The sequence below is a fragment of the Rhinatrema bivittatum genome, chromosome 8, assembly GCF_901001135.1.
Source record: "Rhinatrema bivittatum chromosome 8, aRhiBiv1.1, whole genome shotgun sequence".
Lineage (NCBI taxonomy): Eukaryota > Metazoa > Chordata > Amphibia > Gymnophiona > Rhinatrematidae > Rhinatrema > Rhinatrema bivittatum.
This window is the reverse complement of record NC_042622.1, coordinates 22,783,606-22,807,889: the sequence shown is the minus strand read 5'-3', so window position 1 is coordinate 22,807,889 and position 24,284 is coordinate 22,783,606. Positions and strand designations below refer to the sequence as shown.

The window sequence follows — 24,284 nt, the reverse complement described above, 5'->3', positions numbered from 1 at the left end:
TTGCCAGCTCCAAAGAATCTTTTCACTCTCCCGTTCCCAGTCTCCCAATTCCTTTCAGCCAGAGCCTTTCTGGTGTATCGCCATGAACAGATAGACAGTGTTCCTGGCAGATGCTCTAGCATCTGTGCGAAACATGTTGGAAAAGAGAACAGCAAAAAAAAAAAAAAAAAAATCAAATATTGCAAGGCATCAATTAAATTTATATAAAATTAGACTACAAAGGATTTTCCATCAACTTCAGCAGTCTTCCTTTAATTATAAATTGCACTAAAATCTTTAAAACTGTTTCTTCATTTGGATTACCAAGAAAGCAGAAGCAAATGAGAAAAAAAATTGCCTCTACTGTTTAATCATAAAACAGCAAAAGAGGGAACTAACAATTCAAAGGAACTAAATTCTAAACCAAGTGGTGAAAATCAAAAGAAGACTCAAAGCATTGCATACGAAGGAGAGTCTCATACTGTGAGTCGTCTAGAGCACATATACTTCTGACGCCCACATGTAATCATTTATCCTTCAAAATCATTTTTTTTTCTGAAAGTAAATGTATTCTGTAGGTCCCAAACCTATAACAGCCACAGCTGAATTTTGAAGGCTGAAATGTGGCCATTGTTTTAATGTTTACTTTCGTCAGGGGCAAAATACAAAACACCATTGCACTTCTCCTGAACCTACCAGTCTCAAGAGCTCTTAGACTGCAGTATGAAGACAGTGAATATAAATAAAAGCTGTGCCCCATCTTCGCTCCCAGCCGAATCTTATCCCACTGCCACCACCCTCCCTTCACTCATACATGGACTGTGTTGCCATGGCAATCTGCGATTGCAGCTTCATTTCCATTCCCCCTCCTCTTTAAGCATCTCCTACAGTGATTACCTGTAATAGCAGCCCCTCTCACTATATCATGGTCATTAGTCCCTAGCTGTAACTTTTATCTATAATATACAATAATTACCTATAGTAGGCAATTTTATCTACCTAGGGCAAGAAGAAATCCCTTTCCCCCTTATCCATTTAATCTCCAAAAACTTATATGTGAGTAATTCAAAATATAGCCTCTCATAATTTGGAAAGTATCAAGAGAATGTCACATATTTGTCTCAGATCTCTTCCGTTTCAATAGACCCTTTTTTTACATATGGCACTCCTCCATGAATATTTGATCTTGAAATATAGTAACATTTTTATACAATTTAAAAAATATTTTCTAAGGCAGAGCTTTCCAAACTTTTCATGTTGGTGACATACTTTTTAGACAAACATAATTTCACGACACAGTAGTTCAGTCTACTAGCTAACCAGAGGTTAAAGGTTAAACGAACAAAACTTATTTCGACAATTTATGTATGTTTCCTTAAATATATCCATAAATTTTTGTGGATTACATAATGGTACACCCACAGTGACCCCCAGGCATCTCCCATTCATTCTCACACCGCTCCCTCCCCACCCCCCAAGCATGCACACATTAATTCTCATACACACACAGAGACCCCCAGGCAGGCACCAATTTATTCTCTCACACACATACACAGGCAGGCACCTATTCTCACACAGACAGACCCCAGGAAGACACCCATTTGTTCTCATACACAGATAGAGCCTCAGGCAGGCACCCATGCATTCACACACATACACCCCCAGGCAGACTCCTATTCATACCTTGCACACACTGAAGGCAGACCCCCTCTCTCTTTTTTTTGCCAGCAACCTCGGAGCATCTCTCATTCCTCTGCTGCCACTGTCACTGCTGCTGGGTAGGTATTTGGGGAGATGCCAATCACTGCTACTGGCACTGAAACCCGTTCTGCTGCCTCCTCTGTGCAGGCCCCACGATATTAAAAATTTGTGGGGTTTCCAGTTCCTCTGTGCTGATCTCATACATTACGAGATCGGCATAGAGAAAGTGCTACTCTTGCACATTCCCAATTATAACATATGCCAATCACTAAAAAGTAATTTTTTTTTTTTTACCTTTACTGTCTGATCTTAGTTTTCTAATTGGTTGATCACAGGCTTTTTTTCCCACCTTACCTTTCTTGTTTTTTTGCCAATTCCTTTTACAGAGTCTTTTTTTTTTTCTATTTCTTTTCTCTGTCTGTCGTCTTTCGTCAGTCACACAATCAGGTTCTCATTCTCACAGCAGCCCTACTACCGGGTTTCCTCCTCTCTCGGGCCACCGAGACATGGGATATGTGGCAGCCCATTAACGCTGCTCTTCTTCTGTACACGGCAGATGCTCCTCCTCCTTCCTGCCCACGTGGCTCCGGAAACATTTTTCTTCCGGGGCTGCGCAGGAAGGAGGAGGAGTGAACGTGACCCTTTTCTTCGGGCCGTGGTGAGGTAAGCTCCACCACGGCCCCGCCGATCTTCCTGCTGTAGTTCCCTGCTTCCGCTGGCCCTGCTGCTATGTGGATCGGGCGACCCACCTTCACACTGCAGGTGACACACTAACATGTCATGACACAGAGTTTGGAAAACTCTGTTCTAAGGGTTGGGATTCGACTGACACTGGGGATGCTTCATAGGCAGCATTCACAGCCCCCATACCCACGATTTAAGGGTTCGAGAGGGTTCCCTGGTGTATAGACCTTGGCAGAGGATTGTCGCCGCTATGACTGGACTAAATGTAAGTTGGCAGGGAGGATACAAACAGGACAGGGTGTGGCCAGCTCAGTACCTCGAGAGCCACAAACAGACCAGGTTTTCAGGATATTCACAATGAACATGCAGGAGGATAGATTTGCATGCATTGCTTCCATTTTATGCAAATCTGTGTCATGCATATTCATTGTGGATATACTGAAAACCTGGCCTGTTTGTTTATCTCAAAGACTGGAGTTGGCCATCCCTGAAATAGAAGGAAAAATCTCTGGGCTCTTGGGAATGAAGGCTCATGGTACCAGATCCCAGCCCTGGTTCTGACTGAGCTGGAAATACAAAAAAGAGCAGGAGGAAACTACCAGCTCAAAAAAAAAAAAAAAAAAAAGTCTTCCTAAACAACTTTTAATTCATAAATTCATCCCAATAGGATGAACAATAACTGAACAACAAAAATTGTTTCTTTGTATTTCAGAAGATATGCTCTGCTTTATTTTTAAATTTTTATGCTTTTTATTCAACAGGAAGCAGAGATGCTGCGTTCCATCTCTTTTCATCCCTCTGGAGATTTCATAATTGTTGGCACCCAGCACCCTACACTTCGGCTCTACGATATCAATACATTTCAGTGTTTTGTTTCCTGCAACGCCCAAGACCAGCATCTGGATGCCATCTGTGGAGTTAATTACAACCCGACGGCCAACATGTATGTGACCTGCAGCAAGGATGGCAGCATTAAACTGTGGGATGGCGTCTCAAATCGGTGCATCATCACATATGAGAAAGCTCATGACGGTGCTGAAGTCTGCTCTGCTGTCTTCTCCAAAAATTCCAAGTATATTCTGTCAAGTGGCAAGGACTCTGTCGCTAAACTGTGGGAAATTTCAACAGGGCGGACACTTATTAAATATACAGGTATGTGATTGATTTGTATATTTAAGTAAAAATGTCTCTAGTAGAGGATATTTCCTGGCAGAGAAGAACTCCTGTGGACAGAGTAAATGCTAAAGAGGTAGTTCTGGCTGCTGTTCCTCAGGTGATGTCTGCTGCAAAACAGATTCTGCTTTTATGTTTTTTTTTATATTTAGTTTTTATTAATGTCAGCAAGAGCAACAGCATAAAACACGTTTTCAATACAATATCATCAAAAATAAACCATAAATGTAATAGATGCAATAATAACATGTTTTATCAAAGGAGTTCCCCATCCCGGACTAATCAAGTCTGAAAGACAACCAAGGAAGCTGGGAAAATAAATATCAACATTTAACCCCGTGGGAGACAATAAGAGAAAGAAAAGGAAAAAAATAAATGAATGTCAGCTCAAGAAAAATTAGACACCAAAAACTACTTCACTTGGAGCTGCTGATACCACCAAAGGAAATGTTCCCAGACCCGCACCTGAATAGCCAGAGAGTATCTCTTAACAGCCATTAGATAAGTCCAGTGGTGAATATTCCAAAGCCGGGGAAGAAACAGCGTTGAGGTCAGGGCAGCCTCCTTCCAGTGGGCTGTGATTTGCTGTAGAGCCCCACATAGAACATGGTTTTACTACAGACCTCTCAGCAGACGGCCAGACCTGTGGATATTGGGAGAGAAGATACATTTTGGAAATAAAGGGGGATCTTTACAGCAGCCAGCTCAAAAAGGACTGAAAACAATCCATCTCCAAAAAGAAAGGATCTTAGAGCAGGGCCACCAAATAGGATAGAATGATCCTACTATCCCTCATAATCTCCAACACTGATGAGAATGGCTTTTATGGAATCTTAACATCCGATATTGATCCTGTATGGCAATAATGGTCACAGAACCTTTCCTATTGAAATGATTTTTACTACTAACATATAACCTTGGTGAAACAGAAATCTAACCCATTTCCTAGCGTGTAGCCAGATGGACTCAGGACCAATGGGTTATGTGCTCCCCTGATAGCAGATGAAGGACTGAGAACGTTCAAAGCTCATGTCACCCTAGATAAACACTTGCAATGACCTCAGCCATTCAGTATCTCTCAGTCTCCTAGCAGATGTGGACACGCTATCCCCACACCAGCAGCGGTGTTTAGTGGGATTGCAGCACTACTTTGAAGAAGGAATTTAAACTTACCTCTAAATTGGGAGAAAGATCGAGGCCCCGCTCTCCTGCTGTGACACCTAAAGGTCCTTCCGCCAGTTGAGAAATCCTGAGGCGATTTCCGAAATCCCTCAGAGGTGCGCCTTGGTCCGGTAGCTGGCGTGGATTTTGCTGCTGAAGCAACTGAAAGGCAGTAGTTGCAGGAAGCCGAGCGTGGCAGTGACGGCCTAAGCCCTCTTCTCCCCCGCAGTCCGAGACCGTCTCTGTACTCAGCCGGTAAGCGCTGAGCCCAGGTAAGTAGTGAAGAACTTCTCCCATTCAGAGATTTGGAAGGGCTTCGGTAAGTCTCTCCTCTGGTCTCCTTGATCTGCGCGCCATACCAACGTCGTTCCTGATCCCATCAGGGAAAGGGGTTTTCCGAGCAGGTTGAGCGGCCCCCCTGATGGGCTAAGCCCCACTTCAGGCTAGGTGGGCACTCCACGTGGCTAGCCACGGCGGCGCCATCTTGCACGCGGTTGTGCAGCACCATTTTACCCCATTGTCCATCAGTAAGCGCAGTGCAGGCCGGCCCTTTGTGTGCACAACTGCGCGCACACTGGCCACCTTAGATTTACGCACGCCGAGGCGGGTCTGTGCACCCTCGAGAGGCACCAGCCGGCTGAACGCACAAGCTACAGAGTATTATGGCCCCGGCAGCAAAGAAGCTCAAGCGACACTCCCTTTGTCCTGCCTGCCATATTAGGGCTGCACAGCCAGACCTGGACTCAGAACTTTTCCAAGTCCGGCCCCTCCCAGTTGGAGAATGGGTCAGCCATGACCTTATCTGGTAGCACCCCAGACCTGAGCAATTCTGGGGCGGCGTCCTCCCCGGGAGAGGGCAGTTCAGCGGCCCCTACCCTGGTTCGTCCTGGGCTAAATATGGACCCGGTGGCTTTTTCTTGGTTGGAATTCTTTCAGGGCCTTCAAGCCTTTGTTCCGGCGCAATCAGCTACTTCCCCTGCCTGGGCTAAGCCCCAGCTGGGAAGGCCTCGCTCTCCCAGCCCTATCAGCATGCCTCGGGACATGCCTAGCCTCACCAAGGGCATCCCTGACATGGATGCAGACACTACAGATCACGAAGAGGATGCAGATTCATTGGAGGATGGGGAAATCCCTCCAGGCCTGGAACCCTACTGGACCATGCTTCAATTTTTCCACAGAAATGAATTACTGGCCCTAATCACCCAGACCCTGAAGACTCTTGGAGTTCCGGGCACGGACCCTATGTCGGAACCAAAGAAGAATCCCATCCTGGTGTCTCTACAGAAAGCCTCTTGCTATTTTCCGATGCTGGAAGCCATCCAGGAGTTGATTGCCCTGGAATGGGATGCCCCAGAAGCAAGTTTAATGAACACCAGGAGCTCTTTATTGCGCACAGAACGTAATAAAAGCCCGAATCAGGTAGAGTTTCGCTCATTGAGCTGCTTCAAAATAAAACATATATAAAAACACATAAATACGAATAAAAACATATACACCATACATACATAAATAAATCATATAAAATGAAAAAAGTATTGACAAACTTAATCACAAAACAGACAATATGTTATTCAAACATGGTCTACAAAATCTTTGTATGTAATTAATATATGTTCACATATAGATTCATGCATAAAAAATATATTAATGGTGCAGACTATCAAACAAATTGGTGCAATCTATTGATTGGAAAAAATCATAAGAACATAAGAAAATGCCATACTGGGTCAGATCAAGGGTCCATCAAGCCCAGCATCCTGTTTCCAACCGTGGCCAATCCAGGCCATAAGAACCTGGCAAGTACCCAAAAACTAAGTCTATTCCATGTAACCATTGCTAATGGCAGTGGCTATTCTCTAAGTGAACTTAATAGCAGGTACCTATTCATTCTATTGCAGGTAATTTTGTCTCCATACATCAGGTGAACTTTTTCAGTAAGCTGAAATGCCAGACATAATTGAACATAAAAAACAATCCACTTTATATAGTCTCTATATGAAACAATGTAGCAAGTAATTTAAACAAGTTAGCGATTTGTGGTCTGACTGAAAAAAGTAGCAAGTCATTAAAACAAGTTAGCGATTTGTGATCTGATTAAAAAGCCAAGTCATTCCCTAGATGAATATACGACAATGTCAACACTGATCAACAGGACTACACTAACAGCACTGTGGCCACTTATCTGCTGGGTATGGAGGAAACATTAATTTTAAATTGCCGAAGCCAAATCATACGGCAGTATCAGCGCTGATCAACCGGACAACAGTCACAGAACTGTAAACGCTCATCTGCTGGGTATAGAGAAAGCATTTTTTTTTTAAAAATGCCGAGGAATCGGCTGACTGTTAAATTAACAGCGCATGCACTTATCATAAACTGCGTGTAAAAAAAAAAAAAAAAAAAAAAAAAGCAATTTCTTCCGATTAAAGAGTGGTGCTGCACTGTGCACCATACTATGGCTACTGTTGAAGCATGTTCACAAAACGTTAAAATTAAAAAAGGCCAGATCTTTGAAAGTATATAAAGAAAAATGAATCAAATTATTGAAAGCTCACTGCCACAACTGTCTACACTTCACGTCGGCTGATAGCTCAGTCGAGCAAGAGTCGGATCAAGAGTCACCGCACCAAACACAACAACAACTTAGTCGGTCAGCGTTTCACCGGAAATGCAGGGCTGCGCGTCATCCTACCATCTTATTGCTTCCTTTTTGCACCGTTTTTTTAAAAAAGGGAAAGACTAAAAAATCGGTCATTCATAATAAAAACATGAAGAGCATTGCACCAATTAGAACTAATAGTTTAAGAAATAAGAAATAAAATGATTTAATATGTGAACATATATACAAAATTATAGGCACAATAGCAGACATGGGAATCATAAAAATGCATGAATGATACTAATCTAAAAACCATTAAAAACAAAATGAGTAAAACAAGTATAGGCATAATAGCAGACATAGGATTCATAAAAAGTCATGAAAGATACTAAACTAAAAGACCATTGAAGCAGTAAAAACAAATTATCCCAGGACAAGCAGAATGCTAGTCTTCACATATGGGTGACGTCACTGACTGAGCCCTATTGCTGGGAAACTTTCTGTCAAAGTTTCTAGAAACTTTTGACTGGCACTGTGAGGCCACTGAGCATGCCCAGCTTGCTATGATATTCTCTGCCACAGGGGTCTCACTCTAGTCTTCGTTTTTCCGTGCTGCTGTAAGCATCACGGAGATAGGAGCCCTGTGAGTTCTTACTCACTTTTCTGACTAAAAAAGTCATTATTTCAAAATTTTCTCCCATACGGGATCTCACTCTCTCTTTTCTCACCGGACGGTGAGAAATTGATATCGTTTTTACACAAAGTAAAAACAATTTTTTTCTCTCATAACATTCTCTGTTTTTCATCAACGGCCGTCGATAGAGACATGGCTTCGGGTTTTAAAAAATGCCCAATTTGCAATCAGACCATGTCTATCACAGACCCACACCTTGAGTGTGGTGTCTGTTTAGGCGAAAAACATGATATTTCGTCCTGCCAACAGTGTCAAGAGATGACTTCTAAAGGAAGGAAGTTTAGGCAAGAAAAAATGGAGAACCTTTTTCACCTCCAACTCCTTCCTTCACCATCGACAAAATCATCCCCAGCAGGAGTTACCAAAAAACGTCCTGCTGAAAAAAAACGTCGACTGGAGGGATCAGGCATCATAAGAACATAAGAAAATGCCATACTGGGTCAGACCAAGGGTCCATCAAGCCCAGCATCCTGTTTCCAACAGTGGCCAATCCAGGCCATAAGAACCTGGCAAGTACCCAAAAACTAAGTCTATTCCATGTTACCAATGCTAATGACAGTGGCTATTCTCTAAGTGAACTTAATAGCAGGTAATGGACTTCTCCTCCAAGAACTTATCCAAACCTTTTTTAAACACAGCTATACTAACTGCACTAACCACATCCTCTGGCAACAAATTCCAGAGTTTAATTGTACGTTGAGTAAAAAAGAACTTTCTCCGATTAGTTTTAAATGTGCCCCATGCTAACTTCGCTGAAGACGCTGAATAACGACAAATAAATACAGCTGAAAGTCACATATATATATATATATATATATATATATATATATATAAAAGTAGAATTGATTATTTTATTATTTTACTCATAATTATATATTAAATTAAAAACAGTATACACATATATGATTATCCCAACAATCATATAAATGGTAACTGCAACCCACTTCTCATTTAGAGTATATTATTGAACTATGTAACCGTAAATGTTGGCACACTATGGATAACTTAGAAACCAAACCTATTTTGTGCCTAAATGTAAACCGTTGTGATGGTACATTACTAAACGACGGTATAGAAAAGTTTTTAAATAAATAAAATAAACCGGACTCCATCTCCATCAGCTAGCAGGGGAGCATATAACCCATTGGTCCTGAGTCCATCTGTCTACACTAAGGAAAATGAAATTATCAGGTAAGTAGTTTCTCCATTATGTCGGAAGGTACAAGAAAAAGCCCCGGTGTATTAGTAGATTTAATTAAAGAACAAAGCAAAGCTGGATAATTGCTATTTGTTGCATAAGAGAGAGAGGGGCCCAATGCAATGCGGTGCACTAGCTGCTGCGCACACCTTAACACACGATTGGACCTGCATTTTGAATGCGCATCCATAACCCCCGATCCAATAAGGGAATTAGTATGTCCAAATCACCACGTAGCTAATAGCGCTCATCACATGTAAATTCATGTAGATGAGGCTATTACCTAATCCCCGCGATCCAATAAATTTTCCGCGTGGCCAGTGCGCCCTTGCAATGGGGCAAATTTTCCTCCGAATAGTGTAGTAGCGATACTAAGAGGAACCAAATAAAGCAGTATTTATTTGGGGAAAAAAAAAATTCTGGATGCCCAATTTATATACACAAGATAAACAGTCCAGGCTGTGTATCTCGTGCGTGTCTATGCTGGTAGCAGAGAAAACGGATGCACGTAGATTGATAGTCTGTTTTCCCAACCCGTTTGACAGCCACCTCTCCTGTGTGCCTGATGCCAAGGAGGCGCAAGGGGTGACCCCTTGTTTAAATATTGGATTGCACGCCCAGGAGAGGTGGCTGGGCACACAATAGGAAAACCATTTGTGCACATTTATTGCATCAGCCTCAGAGAGAGTTTGTGTGATTTTTTTTCCTTGCCTGAAAATGTGAGTTACAAATGTGAATTTCAGCCAGTAGAGGGTAGCATTTTATATAACAGCAAAACAAGCTTTAAAGGCATTCAGTTGTTGGTTATTACAAATAAGGACAGTGGTTTTCTGACATCTTTTTCTCTGGACCCAGTTGAAGAAATGTTTTAATCCCCATGACCCAAACAATATTTTATATACTTTTATTTAATATAATATCCTCCGTTTTGAATTTTCATAAAATGTAGATGACGGGCATTAATTGCTAACCTTGTTAACCACTCCAAGTAAACCATTTTAAATACAGTGTAAACAATGGCAAAAAAAAAAAGGATCAGGTGGAGTTTTGTTTAATTTAATGTGACGGATCGGCCTGCTTTCAGTATAGATCAGTAGTGAGCAAATTGTAAAACAAAATGAAGGCCCCCGGGCCAAATCCAGCCCTTCTGGGCTGCCTACCTCTCCTTAAAAACAGCATTGTTTGCAGCCAGCTGATGCCCTAACCAGGCTGCCCAAGTGCTCAAAATGTCACTTTGATGCTGCACTGAAATGTGCAATATCAGGTTGAGACAAGCCTTTGATAATCACATCGGGTACATAGGCGGGCAGGCAGGTCAGTGTGTCAACGTGCAGTCTGGGTTAAAGATGCAATTGGCGCCTTTTCCTTCAGCAGGCCAGCTGCTTCCTTGTGCTACTTTACCAGCTGCCTGCCCTACCTAACACTTGCAGAAGGGGCAGCCATAGTCTCAGCCTACTCCTACTGCTGAATTCTTCCCTCCCACCCCTGCTCTGAAGGTAAGGAAATCTATCCGTCCTTAGTGTCTAGACAGATGAATCCAGAACCAGTGGGTTATGCACCTCTACCAGCAGATTGAGACAGAGTAAAGCTGACATCACAGTATATATACTCCAGCAGTGACAGCTCGCCAGTATTCCCTGTCTCCAGCAGATGGTGAACGTGCATCTCCCTACTGGGGATTGCCTTAAAGTTTAGAAGAAAAGAAGCAAAAAATTCACCCTGCTTTCCTGTAGTGATACTTTGTTCTCTCCCTCAGTTGAGAATTCCTGAGGTGATTTCTGTGGTCCCTCAGATGAGTACCTTGGTCCGGTAGCTGGTTTTTCAACTGTCGTGGACTTAGCTGTATTAAAAAAAAAAAACCCCAGCTGAAAGGAAAGCAGGTGCAGGAAGCAGAGCGTGGCAGTGAAGGTGTATACCCTCATCCCCTGCAGCCAGAGATCAGTTTTTACTCAACCAGGATGGGCTGAGTTCAGGTAAAGTTTTTAAAATGTTTTGATACAGAGAAGGGGAGTTGAGTAGGGATTCCTTCCCCTCCCTCCTTGGTCTCATGCTTGGTGAGCGATCTGATGGCGGTTCCTGCCTCCAGTGGCATTCAGAGTATGGGGGAGTAGCCTTATAGGTTGAACAGCTCTTGTGGCTAGGCCCCTCTCCGAGGCTCAGCTGGTTTGCTGTGTGGTAGACCGCAGCAGTATCTTTGTGCACATTTTGTGCACCGTAGACTGCCTTCTTCAATTCCATCTGATCGTGTTTGTGCACCCGACTGTGTGGCCTGTTTGTGTGGGTTTTTTTGTGCGCCTAGCTGGGTGTATAGGAGCGATTACCAGGGCACCCATTTGTGTGCACACGCCTTTTTTACACACACGCGCTTGTTTTGTGTGCTTTTTTCTGAGTGTCCTGTCTGAGCTCAAGTTTATTTCAGCACAGTAGTTGTACACCTTATCTGATGGCGCTTATAGCGATGAAACCTAGGCGCCTTGCCCTATACATCTCAGCCTGGCATTCCTTCTCACTTGTGTCAGCACTGTTTGGAGGTGCAGGAGTCGTCCCCCCCCCCCCCCCCCTCTGATTTTACTAAGCCCAGTTCTTCCCAGCCTGGTGTGGGAATGGAAAAAGAACTGCCAGAATGGTCACCTGATTTTGGAGCTCTCCTAACTGGTTCGTCAGCAGGGGAAGGTAGTTCAGTGGGCACAGGACACCTGCCCCCAGGTTTTGGCATGGATTCTTTAGTTTTTTCTTGCTGGAATTTTTTCAGTGACTGCATGTTTTTTTCTTCAGGTGCAGTCCTCGGCCCCAGCCAATCTGATTCAGTCACAGATAGTGAAATCCCTCATGCCTGGTGCTGTGGGTAAGCATCGAAGTACGCCTGGAGCCAGTTTTCCTGATAGGGATCCAGGCATGGATGATGAAAGCCGATCCTTACACCCTGGAGGATGGGGAGATTTCTCCGGGATTGCAACCTATAAAACTAAGTTGTGATTTTTTTCATAGAAATGAGTTAACTCTGGTACCTACACCCCAGGAAAATATGGGATGTTATTCCATCTATTTCATTGTATCCAAGAAGGGAGTGTACCTTTCGCCCCATTCTGGACCTCAAGATAGTCAATCGTCATCTATGGATAATTCACTTCGCTCAGTCATAATGTCTGTACAACCGGGAAAGTTCTTAACCTCCCTGGACTTCTCGGAGGCCTACCTTCATATTCCAGTCAGCCAAGACCACCAGCGTTTCCTACGCTTTGCGGTACTGGGCTGCCATTACCAGTTCCAGGTGTTGCCCTTCAGCCTGGCAACTCCCCAGCACATTCTCCAAAATTATGGTGGTGGCAGCGGCTCTGAGGAAAGAAGGGGATCCTGGTGCACCCTTACTTAGATGACTGGTTGATTTGGGCGAAGTCATTGGAAGAGAGCCTCCAGGTGACCAGCAGATCTGGAGAATATTTGTAGCCTGGTGCGAGGAACGCGGGCTTTCTCCTTGGTCAATCAAGATCCCCATGATTCTGGAATTCTTACAGGACGGCCTGTACAAAGGACTGTCCCTCAACTCCTTGAAGGTCCAGGTGGTGGCTGTCTCCTGTTTCAGAGGTGAGGTGAATGGAGCCCGCCTGTTGACACATCCAGACATGGCTCATTTCCTAAAAGGAATTAAACACTTCTGACCCCCTTAAAGTGGCTGGTCCCCCTATGGAACCTGAATCTAGTACTGGATTTTTTTAGCAGGGCCTTCCTTTTGGCCACTGTGTGCTCTGTCTCTATGCCTCTTAACGCTGAAGACTGTATTTTTTGGTGGCAATATGCTCGGCTCGTCGATCTCTGAACTACAGATGCTGTCATGTCAGAAGCCGTTCCTCTGGTTGACTCCAGGAACGTTGCAGCTTCGCACTGTCCCTTCCTTCTTGCCTAAGGTAGTCTCGGAATTTCATCTGAACCAGTCCATTTCCTTACGGTCCCTAGATAGACCAAAGGACTCGGAAGACTACTGCCTCCTATGCCACTTAAACGTCAGTGGGCTGTTAGTACGGTATCTACAGCATACAGAACCGGTGCACAAGACGGACAGCTTGTTTGTTCTTCACGGTGGAAGGAAACAAGGCAAAGTAGCTTTGCGAGCTACCGTAGATCACTAGATCAAAGAAGTGAATACAGGAGCTTATGTAGAGGCAGGAAGCCTTTACCCCTTCAGGTTAAAGCTCATTCCACTAGGGCCCAGGCAGTATCCCGGGCAGAAGCTAAGCTACTGTCTCCCTTCGACATTTGCCGAGCAGCAACATGGTTTTCCTTGCACACCGTCTCCAGGTTCTTTCGCTTGGATATCCAAGCCCGAAAAGGCACAGCCTTTGCAAGGGCGGTGCTAACCAGACCATGGGCAGCCTCCCACCCCATTCAAGAGTAGCTTTTGTAGAGCCCATTGGTCCTGAGTCCATCTGGCTACACGCTAGGAAATGGAGAAATTACTTACCTGATAATTTTGTTTTCCTTAGTGTAGACAGATGGACTCAGCATCCCGCCCACGGCTGCCAATGAACAGTGCCAAGGAATCGCACATGAATCTCGATCCCAAGAGATTACGGATGTTAAGCGCCAATCCATTCTTTATGATGCTTATATATCCAGGGATACAAGAACACTTAGATTTTGTAGAAAGTATAATTTTTTATTGATCAATATAAGTATTCTTGGGAGATGCAGATGCCATTTCTCTGACAAACTGACTACCAGCATCTCGTATACAGGAAGTGATCCTTCTTTTATAGATAACATACTATATTGTACTAAGTTAGAAGATTCTAGAGTTGCATGACTGCCTAGAGAATAATTTACATTGGTTGTCATGTCAACAGCATGATGTGATTATCCCTAAACTGCCCTGATTACTTCTCCCAGGTGGGGCCCATTTACCATCACTCTCTAGATAGTCCTTTGTTCTGTTAGAATCTTGCTGGTCAGGGCAATTAACACATCTGAGGTTGTGTTTACAGATACTCCTGAGAATAGTGCCTCTTATTGTGACAGTATAGCCTGAAGTTCCCTCCGTTGCCTTTTCCTTTTATGACCCTATAATTAGGCATCATAACTTGGCATCAACTTCAAATGCTGTCCAGGTGTCCCTGGAATTTTTGCAAGTCAGGCTCAATAAGTCACTTAGAGTTCATATAGCCAGGACAGGCTAAGAAAGCAGAGGATTCTGGGTCAGTTGCCTTTCTTCATGTTGGTTTTCTGTTCAGGCACACACTCATCACGGATAAGCCATCACCCTATCCCTAGATCTGGGCATCTATAATATTGCTGGAATTCAGCGCTTCTATTTGAGTACGGTTACGGTCACCGGTTTTAATCAAGTTATTAAATTGTACTCAAGTTTTTCAACAGTATTGTCCACAGTGGCTTTTGTAGAGAATACTGAATGACTGAGGTCACTGCAGGGGTATATCTAGGGTGACGTCAGCTTTGAAACCTGACTTGTCTCCATCTGCTAGCAGGGGAGCACGTTTATTTATTTAAAAGTATTTAAATCCCGCCCCTCCAAATCTCAGGGCGGGTTACAACAGTACGTACATAATATACTCCTGGGGAAATTCTTCACAGAAAAACTTTAAAATTCTGCGCTCAAAATCTTAAAATTCTGCAAACTTTATATTGATAAAAATAACACAATTTTCATGACAGTCTTTAAGTAATTACATTTTAAATTAATACAGAAAAAAAGTTATTACTTAAAGATGCAGAATTTTAAATATTTTGAGCAGAATTTCCCTAGAAATTCACTGTTAGTATGTCCCTTCCATTCACTCTCCCTACTCCCCTGGCCAGTTTGCCTTCTCAGGCCCCAACTCTTCCACCAGTCAGTATCTCTCCGCTCCAACTCTAGGCTCAACCCCTTCCAGTCTATTGCTAGTCCCAGAGTTTGACCCCGTTCCCAGTACTGCCCCTCATACAGACTCCCTCTGTCCCTCCCCCTCTCACACACATGCTCCCCTCTCTCTAATACACATACACACCCCTTCAAACAGGCTCACTCACTCGCACACACACGCACACACACACATCCCCTCATACAGGGCCCTCTCTCTTGCATACACACCAGCTCGCTTTCTCTCTCACACATACAACCTCACACAGGCTACTTATGTCTCTCTCTCACGCACCCCTTCACACAGGCTCTGTCTCACACATACACAATCCCTTCACACAGACTAGCACCCTCACATACACACATACACATTTCTTCACAATCTCATATAGGTTCCCTCTCTCTGAAACCCACACTCAAGCATCCCCGCCCGCTCTCTTACCTCCTATGCTCTCTCACCCCCCCCTCCCCCACACCCCTCCCCTCATATAGGCTCCCTCTCTCTGAAACCCACACTCAAGCATTCCCCCCCCTTACCTCCCATGCTCTTTCACACACTCCTGCTCTCTCACCCTCCCCTCCCCCACACTTCCTCCTCTCTCTCACACATTCTCACTGGCATGCCGCGAACGGCGCGCCCGGGCCTTCATCTTCGCTGCGAATGGAGCTCGTCCCGCAGCACACGCAGGACGCGCTCCATTCGCCGCATGCTGGGGTCTCCTCTGCTATTTTCTGCACAGAATTTGGCAATTTTGCGCAAATTCTGCACTACACAGTAGTGCAGAATTCCCCCAGGACTACTAATACAGTTAAAATAAAATAAGACAAAATAAAATAGCTAAAAATACTAATATAAAATAAATTGTCTTTAACATAAAAGAAATAGAACATAAAGTAATGTATGAAACTTAAATTAAAGATGTTAGGACTTGCATAAATTAGGGAAGGCTTGAAGGAAAAGATGAGTCCATCTGTCTACACTAAGGAAAATAAAATTATCAGGTAAGTAATTTCTCCATTTGGGGTTGCAGTTTCTCATTTCTCCCAGGTTCCAAGGGGACCGTCCCCAGCTCTTGCTGCAGGCAAGAACTTAAAATATGGTTGCAGCACAAAAAAGATTGCCCACTCCTGATACAGACCAAAGTGGTTGAATGCTTGCACTCTCTCCCCGCTCCCCCCCCCCCCCCCCCCAGCTCCCATGCCACATTACACGTGCTCTTTCACTTTTCTCCTCCTTCTCTCTCCCATTCTCCTCCTGTCACACCCTTCCACTCCTCCTTGCTCACTTTCCCTTGCAGAGGTATACCAAGGGTCTCCAGCACCCAGGGGCCAGTGCATTTGTGCTGCCATCTTGGTTGGCCTCCCACCCCTCCAAGAACTGGGACATTTTCCCTTACTATTCTGTCATCTCAGTAACAACACCACAAACTCCTCTGCTACCAACAATATTGTAAATTAATACAAAACCTTGCAAAGAATGCACCCTGAACCTATAGCGCAAACCTGCCATAGCATAGTACACCAACTGCCAGCCCTATAAATAGTACAAAAGGCATCATACTAGAAAAACTCTGCATTCGCACATGGAAACTAAACACAAACAGAATACCTCACCAAATACAGACTAAGTGTCCACAAATTAGAAATGTTCAGGCAAAAATTGAAATGGAAACCACAAAGCCAGCCTCTGCATGCAATGCTACACTACAGAAACAGAAAAACATTTCATATAGTACTGAGCAAAATACAAATATATCAGAGATGCACATTCCAAAATCTGACATGTTCCAATTCCTCTACTGAAAATAAAAGTTTTTTTCTGCCTTTGCTGTCTGGGTATTTTAATTTTTTAATCATGTTGCTCCTGACCTCATTTTCCCTTTCCTCCATCTGTTGTCTTCTAACTCCTTTTCCAGTGTCTCCTTTCTCCCCTGCCTTCAGTTCTTCCCTTACAAGCAGCCAAACTATTACATCGGTCTTGACTTTGATCTTTCCCTTTCATCTCTTTCCTCAGTTTCTCTTTTTACTTCTTTATTCACTCCTAGCTAATTTCCCCAATCCTCAGTATCGCTCTTTTCACCTCTCATCTACAATTTCCATCTTCCACGCTCTTCTTCCAGCCCATCTCCATGCTCATCCCTTCCCCCAACTCTCACTCTTTTTCCCAGCACTTTTCCCACTCGTTCACCCACTCCTAGTCTCCAGTTTCCATCCTCTGCACTCACACCTCAGATATTTTGTTCTGCCTCTTTCATCTCACTAACCCAGCTCCTTCTGTCATTCACCTCCCCCCTACTCATTCACCTCTCCTAGCCCAATTTCCACCCTCCTTTCCATTGCCTCTCGCCCTTCCCTAGCCCTCCAGGTCCTTCACACTGTATCACCTTTCCCCACCATTCAGACCCTTTCTTCTACCCTGCATCTCTTAATTCCCAACCCATCTCATACATCTTCCCTCATGCCACCCACCCAACTGTCCAGTCCCTGCTTTTCTCCCATTCAGTCTCCAAGGATTCGCTTTCCCCACACATTTCAGTATCAATTCTCTCCACAAGCAGCCTTAGTTCCCTCCTCTGCCCTGATCTGGCAGTCTCTGCTGTTTCCTCCCCCCCCCCCCCCCCCAATATGTTCCACTTCCCCTCTCCCCACTCAACAAATCTGGGTGACCTCTTTATCCCCCATCCCTAAGAACATAAGAAAATGCCATACTGGGTCAGACCAAGAGTCCAAGCCCAGCATCCTGTTTCCAACAGTGGCCAATCCAGGCCATAAGAAGCTGGCAAGTACCCAAAAACTAAGTCTATTCCATGTAACCATTGCTAATGGCAGTGGCTATTCTCTAAGTGAACTTAATAGCAGGTAATGGACTTCTCCTCCAAGAACTTATCCAATCCTCTCTTAAACCCAGCTACACTAACTGCACTAACCACATCCTCTGGCAACAAATTCCAGAGTTTAATTGTGCGTTGAGTGAAAAAGAACTTTCTCCGATTAGTTTTAAATGTGCCACATGCTAACTTCATGGAGTGCCCACTAGTCTTTCTATTATCTGAAAGAGTAAATAACCGATTCACATCTTCCTGTTCTAGACCTCTTATGATATTAAACACCTCTATCATATACCCCCTCAGCCGTATCTTCTCCAAGCTGAAAAGTCCTAACCTCCTTTAGTCTTTCCTCATAGGAGAGCTGTTCCATTCCCCTTATCATTTTGGTCGCCTTTCTCTGTACCTTCTCCATCACAACTATATCTTTTTTGAGATGTGGTGACCAGAATTGTACACAGTATTCAAGGTGCGGTCTCACCATGGAGCGATACAGAGGCATTATGACATTATCCATTTTATTCACCATTCCCTTTCTAATAATTTCCAACATTCTGTTTGCTTTTTTGACTGTTGCAGCATGCTGAACCGACTATTTCAATGTGTTATCCACTATGATGCCTAGATCTCTTTCTTGGGTGGTAGCACCTAATATGGAACCTAACATTGTGTAACTATAGCATGGGTTATTTTTTCCTATATGCATCACCTTGCACTTATCCACATTAAATTTCATCTGCCATTTGGATGCCCAATTTTCCAGTCTCACAAGGTCTTCCTGCAATTTATCACAATCTGCTTGTGATTTAACTACTCTGAACAATTTTGTATCATCTGCAAATTTGATTACCTCACTTGTCATATTTCTTTCCAGATCATTTATAAATATATTGAAAAGAAAGGGTCCTAATACAGATCCCTGAGGCACTCCACTGCCCATTCCCTTCCACTGAGAAAAGTGTCCATTTAATCCTACTCTCTGTTTCCTGTCTTTTAGCCAGTTTGTAATCCACGAAAGGACATTGCCACCTATCCCATGAATTTTAACTTTTCCTAGAAACCTCTCATGAGGAACTTTGTCAAACGCATTCTGAAAATCCAAGTACACATCTACCGGTTCATCTTTATCCACATGTTTATTAACTCCTTCAAAAAAGTAAAGCAGATTTGTGAGGCAAGATTTGCCTTGGGTAAACCATGTCTTTCTATATGTTCTGTGATTTTGATATTTAGAACACTTTCCCCTATTTGTCCTGGCACTGAAGTCAGGCTAACCGGTCTGTAGTTTCCCAGATCGCCCCTGGAGCCCTTTTTAAATATTGGGGTTACATTAGCCAAACTCCAGTCTTCAGGTACAATGGATGATTTTAATGATAGGTTACAAATTTTTACTAGTAGGTCTGAAATTTCATTTTTTAGTTCCTTCAGAACTCTGGGGTGTATACCATCCGGTCCAGGTAATTTACTACTCTTCAGGTTGTCAATCAGGCCTACCACATCTTCTAGGTTCACCGTGATTTGGTTCAGTCCATCTGAATCATTACCCATGAAAACCACCTCCGGTACGGGTACCTCCCCAACATCCCCTTCAGTAAACACCGAAGCAAAGAAATCATTTAATCTTTCCGCAATGGCCTTATCTTCTCTAAGTGCCCCTTTAACCCCTCGATCATCTAACGGTCCAACTGACTCCCTCACAGGCTTTCTGCTTCGGATATATTTAACAAAGGTTTTACTGTGAGTTTTTGCCTCTACGGCTAACTTCTTTTCAAATTCTCTCTTAGCTTGTCTTATCAATGTCTTACATTTAACTTGCCAATGCTTATGCATTATCCCTATTTTCTTCTGTTGGATCCTTCTTCCAATTTTTGAATGAAGATCTTTTGGCTAAAATAGCTTCTTTTAACCATGCCGGTAATCATTTTGCCTTCTTTCCACCTTTCTTAATGTGTGGAATACATCTAGACTGTGCTTCTAAGATGGTATTTTTTAACAATGACCACGCCTCTTGCACACTTTTTACTTTTGTAGCTGCTCCTTTCAGTTTTTTTCTAATTATTTTTCTCATTTTATCAAAGTTTCCCTTTTGAAAGTTTAGCACGAGAGCCGTGGATTTGCTTAGTCCCCCTTCCAGTCATTAATTCAAATTTGATCATCAAATGATCATTATTGCCAAGCGGCCCCACCACCGTTACCTCTCTCACCGAATCCTGTGCTCCACTGAGAATTAGATCTAAAATTGCTCCCTCTCTTGTCGGTTCCTGAACCAATTGCTTCATAAAAATGTCATTTATTCCATCCAGGAACTTTATATCTCTAGCATGTACCGATGATACATTTACCCAGTCAATATTGGGGTAATTGAAATCTTATCCACAGCAAAGAGTGCAGACCACCTACATTGAGTCCCAATCAAAAAAATTAAAATTGCAAGTTTTTGCAGTCAAATTTTTGTATTTAATTCGGCAACTCCACTGACTTGCAGTACAAGCATCTTATAAGCGTCCCCCGACACGGTCCCGTGTTTCGCCAGAGGCTGCATCAGGAGGGACCAAACGGTTCAAAAGCAAAACTGAATGCAGAAAATTTAGAACATGGCACTAGCCAGTCCCTCCCGATGCAGCCTCTGGCGAAACACGGGACCGTGTCGGGGGATGCTTATAAGATGCTTGTACTGTAAGTCAGTGGAGTTGCCGAATTAAATACAAAAATTTGACTGCAAAAAACTTGCATTTGAATTTTTTTGATTGGGACTCAGTGTAAGAACATAAGAAAATGCCATACTGGGTCAGACCAAGGGTCATCAAGCCCAGCATCCTGTTTCCAACAGTTGCCAATCCAGGCCATAAGAACCTGGCAAGTACCAAAAACTAAGAACATAAGAAAATGCCATACTGGGTCAGACCAAGGGTCCATCAAGCCCAGCATCCTGTTTCCAACAGTGGCCAATCCAGGCCATAAGAACCTGGCAAGTACCCAAAAACTAAGTCTATTCCATGTAACCATTGCTAATGGCAGTGGCTATTCTCTAAGTGAACTTAATAGCAGGTAATGGACTTCTCCTCCAAGAACTTATCCAATCCTTTTTTAAACACAGCTATACTAACTGCACGAACCACATTCTCTGGCAAACAAATTTCAGAGTTTAATTGTGCGTTGAGTAAAAAAGAACTTTCTCCGATTAGTTTTAAAATGTGCCCCATGCTAACTTCATGGAGTGTCCCCTAGTCTTTCTACTATCCGAAAGAGTAAATAACCGATTCACATCTACCCGTTCTAGACCTCTCATGATTTTAAAACACCTCTATCATATCCCCCCTCAGTCGTCTCTTCTCCAAGCTGAAAAGTCCTAACCTCTTTAGTCTTTCCTCATAGGGGAGTTGTTCCATTCCCCTTATCATTTTGGTAGCCCTTCTCTGTACCTTCTCCATCGCAATTATATCTTTTTTGAGATGCGGCGACCAGAATTGTACACAGTATTCAAGGTGCGGTCTCACCATGGAGCGATACAGAGGCATTATGACATTTTCCGTTTTATTCATCATTCCTTTTCTAATAATTCCCAACATTCTGTTTGCTTTTTTGACTGCCGCAGCACACTGAACCGACGATTTCAATGTGTTGTCCACTATGACACCTAGATCTCTTTCTTGGGTTGTAGCACCTAATATGGAACCCAACATCGTGTAATTATAGCATGGGTTATTTTTCCCTATATGCATCACCTTGCACTTATCCACATTAAATTTCATCTGCCATTTGGATGCCCAATTTTCCAGTCTCACAAGGTCTTCCTGCAATTTATCACAATCTGCTTGTGATTTAACTACTCTGAACAATTTTGTGTCATCTGCAAATTTGATTATCTCACTCGTCGTATTTCTTTCCAGATCATTTATAAATATATTGAACAGTAAGGGTCCCAATACAGATCCCTGAGGCACTCCACTGTCCACTCCCTTCCACTGAGAAAATTGCCCATTTAATCCTACTCTCTGTTTCCTGTCTTTTAGCCAGTTTGCAATCCACGAAAGGACATCGCCACTTATCCCATGACTTTTTACTTTTCCTAGAAGCCTCTCATGAGGAACTTTGTCAAACGCCTTCTGAAAATCCAAGTATACTATATCTACCGGTTCACCTTTATCCACATGTTTATTAACTCCTTCAAAAAAGTGAAGCAGATTTGTGAGGCAAGACTTGCCCTGGGTAAAGCCATGCTGACTTTGTTCCATTAAACCATGTCTTTCTATATGTTCTGTGATTTTGATGTTTAGAACACTTTCCACTATTTTTCCTGGCACTGAAGTCAGGCTAACCGGTCTGTAGTTTCCCGGATCGCCCCTGGAGCCCTTTTTAAATATTGGGGTTACATTTGCTATCCTCCAGTCTTCAGGTACAATGGATGATTTTAATGATAAGTTACAAATTTTTACTAATAGGTCTGAAATTTCATTTTTTAGTTCCTTCAGAACTCTGGGGTGTATACCATCCGGTCCAGGTGATTTACTACTCTTCAGTTTGTCAATCAGGCCTACCACATCTTCTAGGTTCACCGTGATTTGATTCATTCCATCTGAATCATTACCCATGAAAACCTTCTCCATTACGGGTACCTCCCCAACATCCTCTTCAGTAAACACCGAAGCAAAGAAATCATTTAATCTTTCCGCGATGGCCTTATCTTCTCTAAGTGCCCCTTTAACCCCTCGATCATCTAACGGTCCAACTGACTCCCTCACAGTCTTTCTGCTTCGGATATATTTTAAAAAGTTTTTACTGTGAGTTTTTGCCTCTACAGCCAACTTCTTTTCAAATTCTCTCTTAGCCTGTCTTATCAATGTCTTACATTTAACTAGCCAATGTTTATGCTTTATCCTATTTTCTTCTGTTGGATCCTTCTTCCAATTTTGAATGAAGATCTTTTTGGCTAAAATAGCTTCTTTCACCTCCCTTTTTAACCATGCCGGTAATCGTTTTGCCTTCTTTCCACCTTTCTTAATGTGTGGAATACATCTGGACTGTGCTTCTAGAATGGTATTTTTTAACAATGACCACGCCTCTTGGACATTTTTTACTTTTGTAGCTGCTCCTTTCAGTTTTTTTCTAACAATTTTTCTCATTTTATCAAAGTTTCCCTTTGAAAGTTTTAGCACGAGAGCCTTGGATTTGCACACTGTTCCTTTTCCAGTCATTAAATCAAATTTGATCATATTATGATCACTATTGCCAAGCGGCCCCACCACCGTTACCTCTCTCACCAAGTCCTGTGCTCCACTGAGAATTAGATCTAAAATTGCTCCCTCTCTCGTCGGTTCCTGAACCAATTGCTCCATAAAGCTATCATTTATTCCATCCAGGAACGTTAACTCTCTAGCGTGACCCGATGATACATTTACCCAGTCTATATTGGGGTAATTGAAGTCTCCATTATTACTGCACTACCAATTTGGTTAGCTTCCCTAATTTCTCTTAGCATTTCACTGTCCATCTCACCATCTTGACTAGGTGGACGGTAGTATACCCCTATCACTGTAGTCTTCCCTGATACACAAGGGATTTCTACCCATAAAGATTCAATTTTGTATTTAGTCTCATGCAGGATGTTTATCCTGTTGGACTCTATGCCATCCCGGACATAAAGCGCCACACCTCCTCCCGACTGCTCCTCTCTGTCATTGCGATATAATTTGTACCCCGGTATAGCACTGTCCCATTGGTTATCCTCTTTCCACCATGTCTCTGAGATGCCAATTAAGTCTATGTCATCATTTACTGCTATACATTCTAATTCTCCCATCTTACTTCTTAGACTTCTGGCATTAGCATACAAACATTTCAAAGTTTGTTTTTTGTTTGTATTTTTATTCTGCTTTTTAATTGATAGGGATAAGTTAGAATTTTTTAGCTCAGGTGAGTTTTTAGTTACAGGCACTTGGACTACTTTTCTAATTATTGGAACCTCACTGTCGGGATGCCCTAATTCTAATGCATCATTAGTATCCTTTAAAGATACATCTCTCCGAACCATGCGCTGCTGAGCGACTGTCGGCTTTCCCCTTTGTTCTAGTTTAAAAGCTGCTCTATCTCCTTTTTAAAGGTTAGCGCCAGCAGTCTGGTTCCACCCTGGTTAAGGTGGAGCCCATCCCTTCGGAAGAGACTCCCCCTTCCCCAAAAGGTTCCCCAGTTCCTAACAAAACTGAATCCCTCTTCCTTGCACCATCGTCTCATCCACGCATTGAGACTCCGGAGCTCTGCCTGCCTCTGGGGACCTGCGTGTGGAACAGGGAGTATTTCAGAGAATGCTACCCTGGAGGTTCTGGATTTAAGCTTTTTACCTAAGAGCCTAAATTTGGCTTCCAGAACCTCCCTCCCACATTTTCCTTTGTCGTTGGTGCCCACATGTACCACGACAGCCG

At 43.1% G+C, this 24,284-nt stretch overlaps 1 protein-coding gene across 5 annotated transcripts in view; it reads left to right on the top strand.

The window, feature by feature from the left end:
• CSTF1 (cleavage stimulation factor subunit 1) overlaps window positions 1–24,284 on the top strand; it is a 65,331-nt gene that overhangs the window by 34,658 nt on the left and 6,389 nt on the right. For all 5 annotated transcript variants that reach the window (XM_029611709.1, XM_029611705.1, XM_029611708.1 and 2 more), the window contains exon 5: window positions 3,126–3,516. In XM_029611709.1, the coding sequence (XP_029467569.1) occupies window positions 3,126–3,516 (391 nt within the window). The remainder of the gene's footprint in view (window positions 1–3,125; window positions 3,517–24,284) is intronic.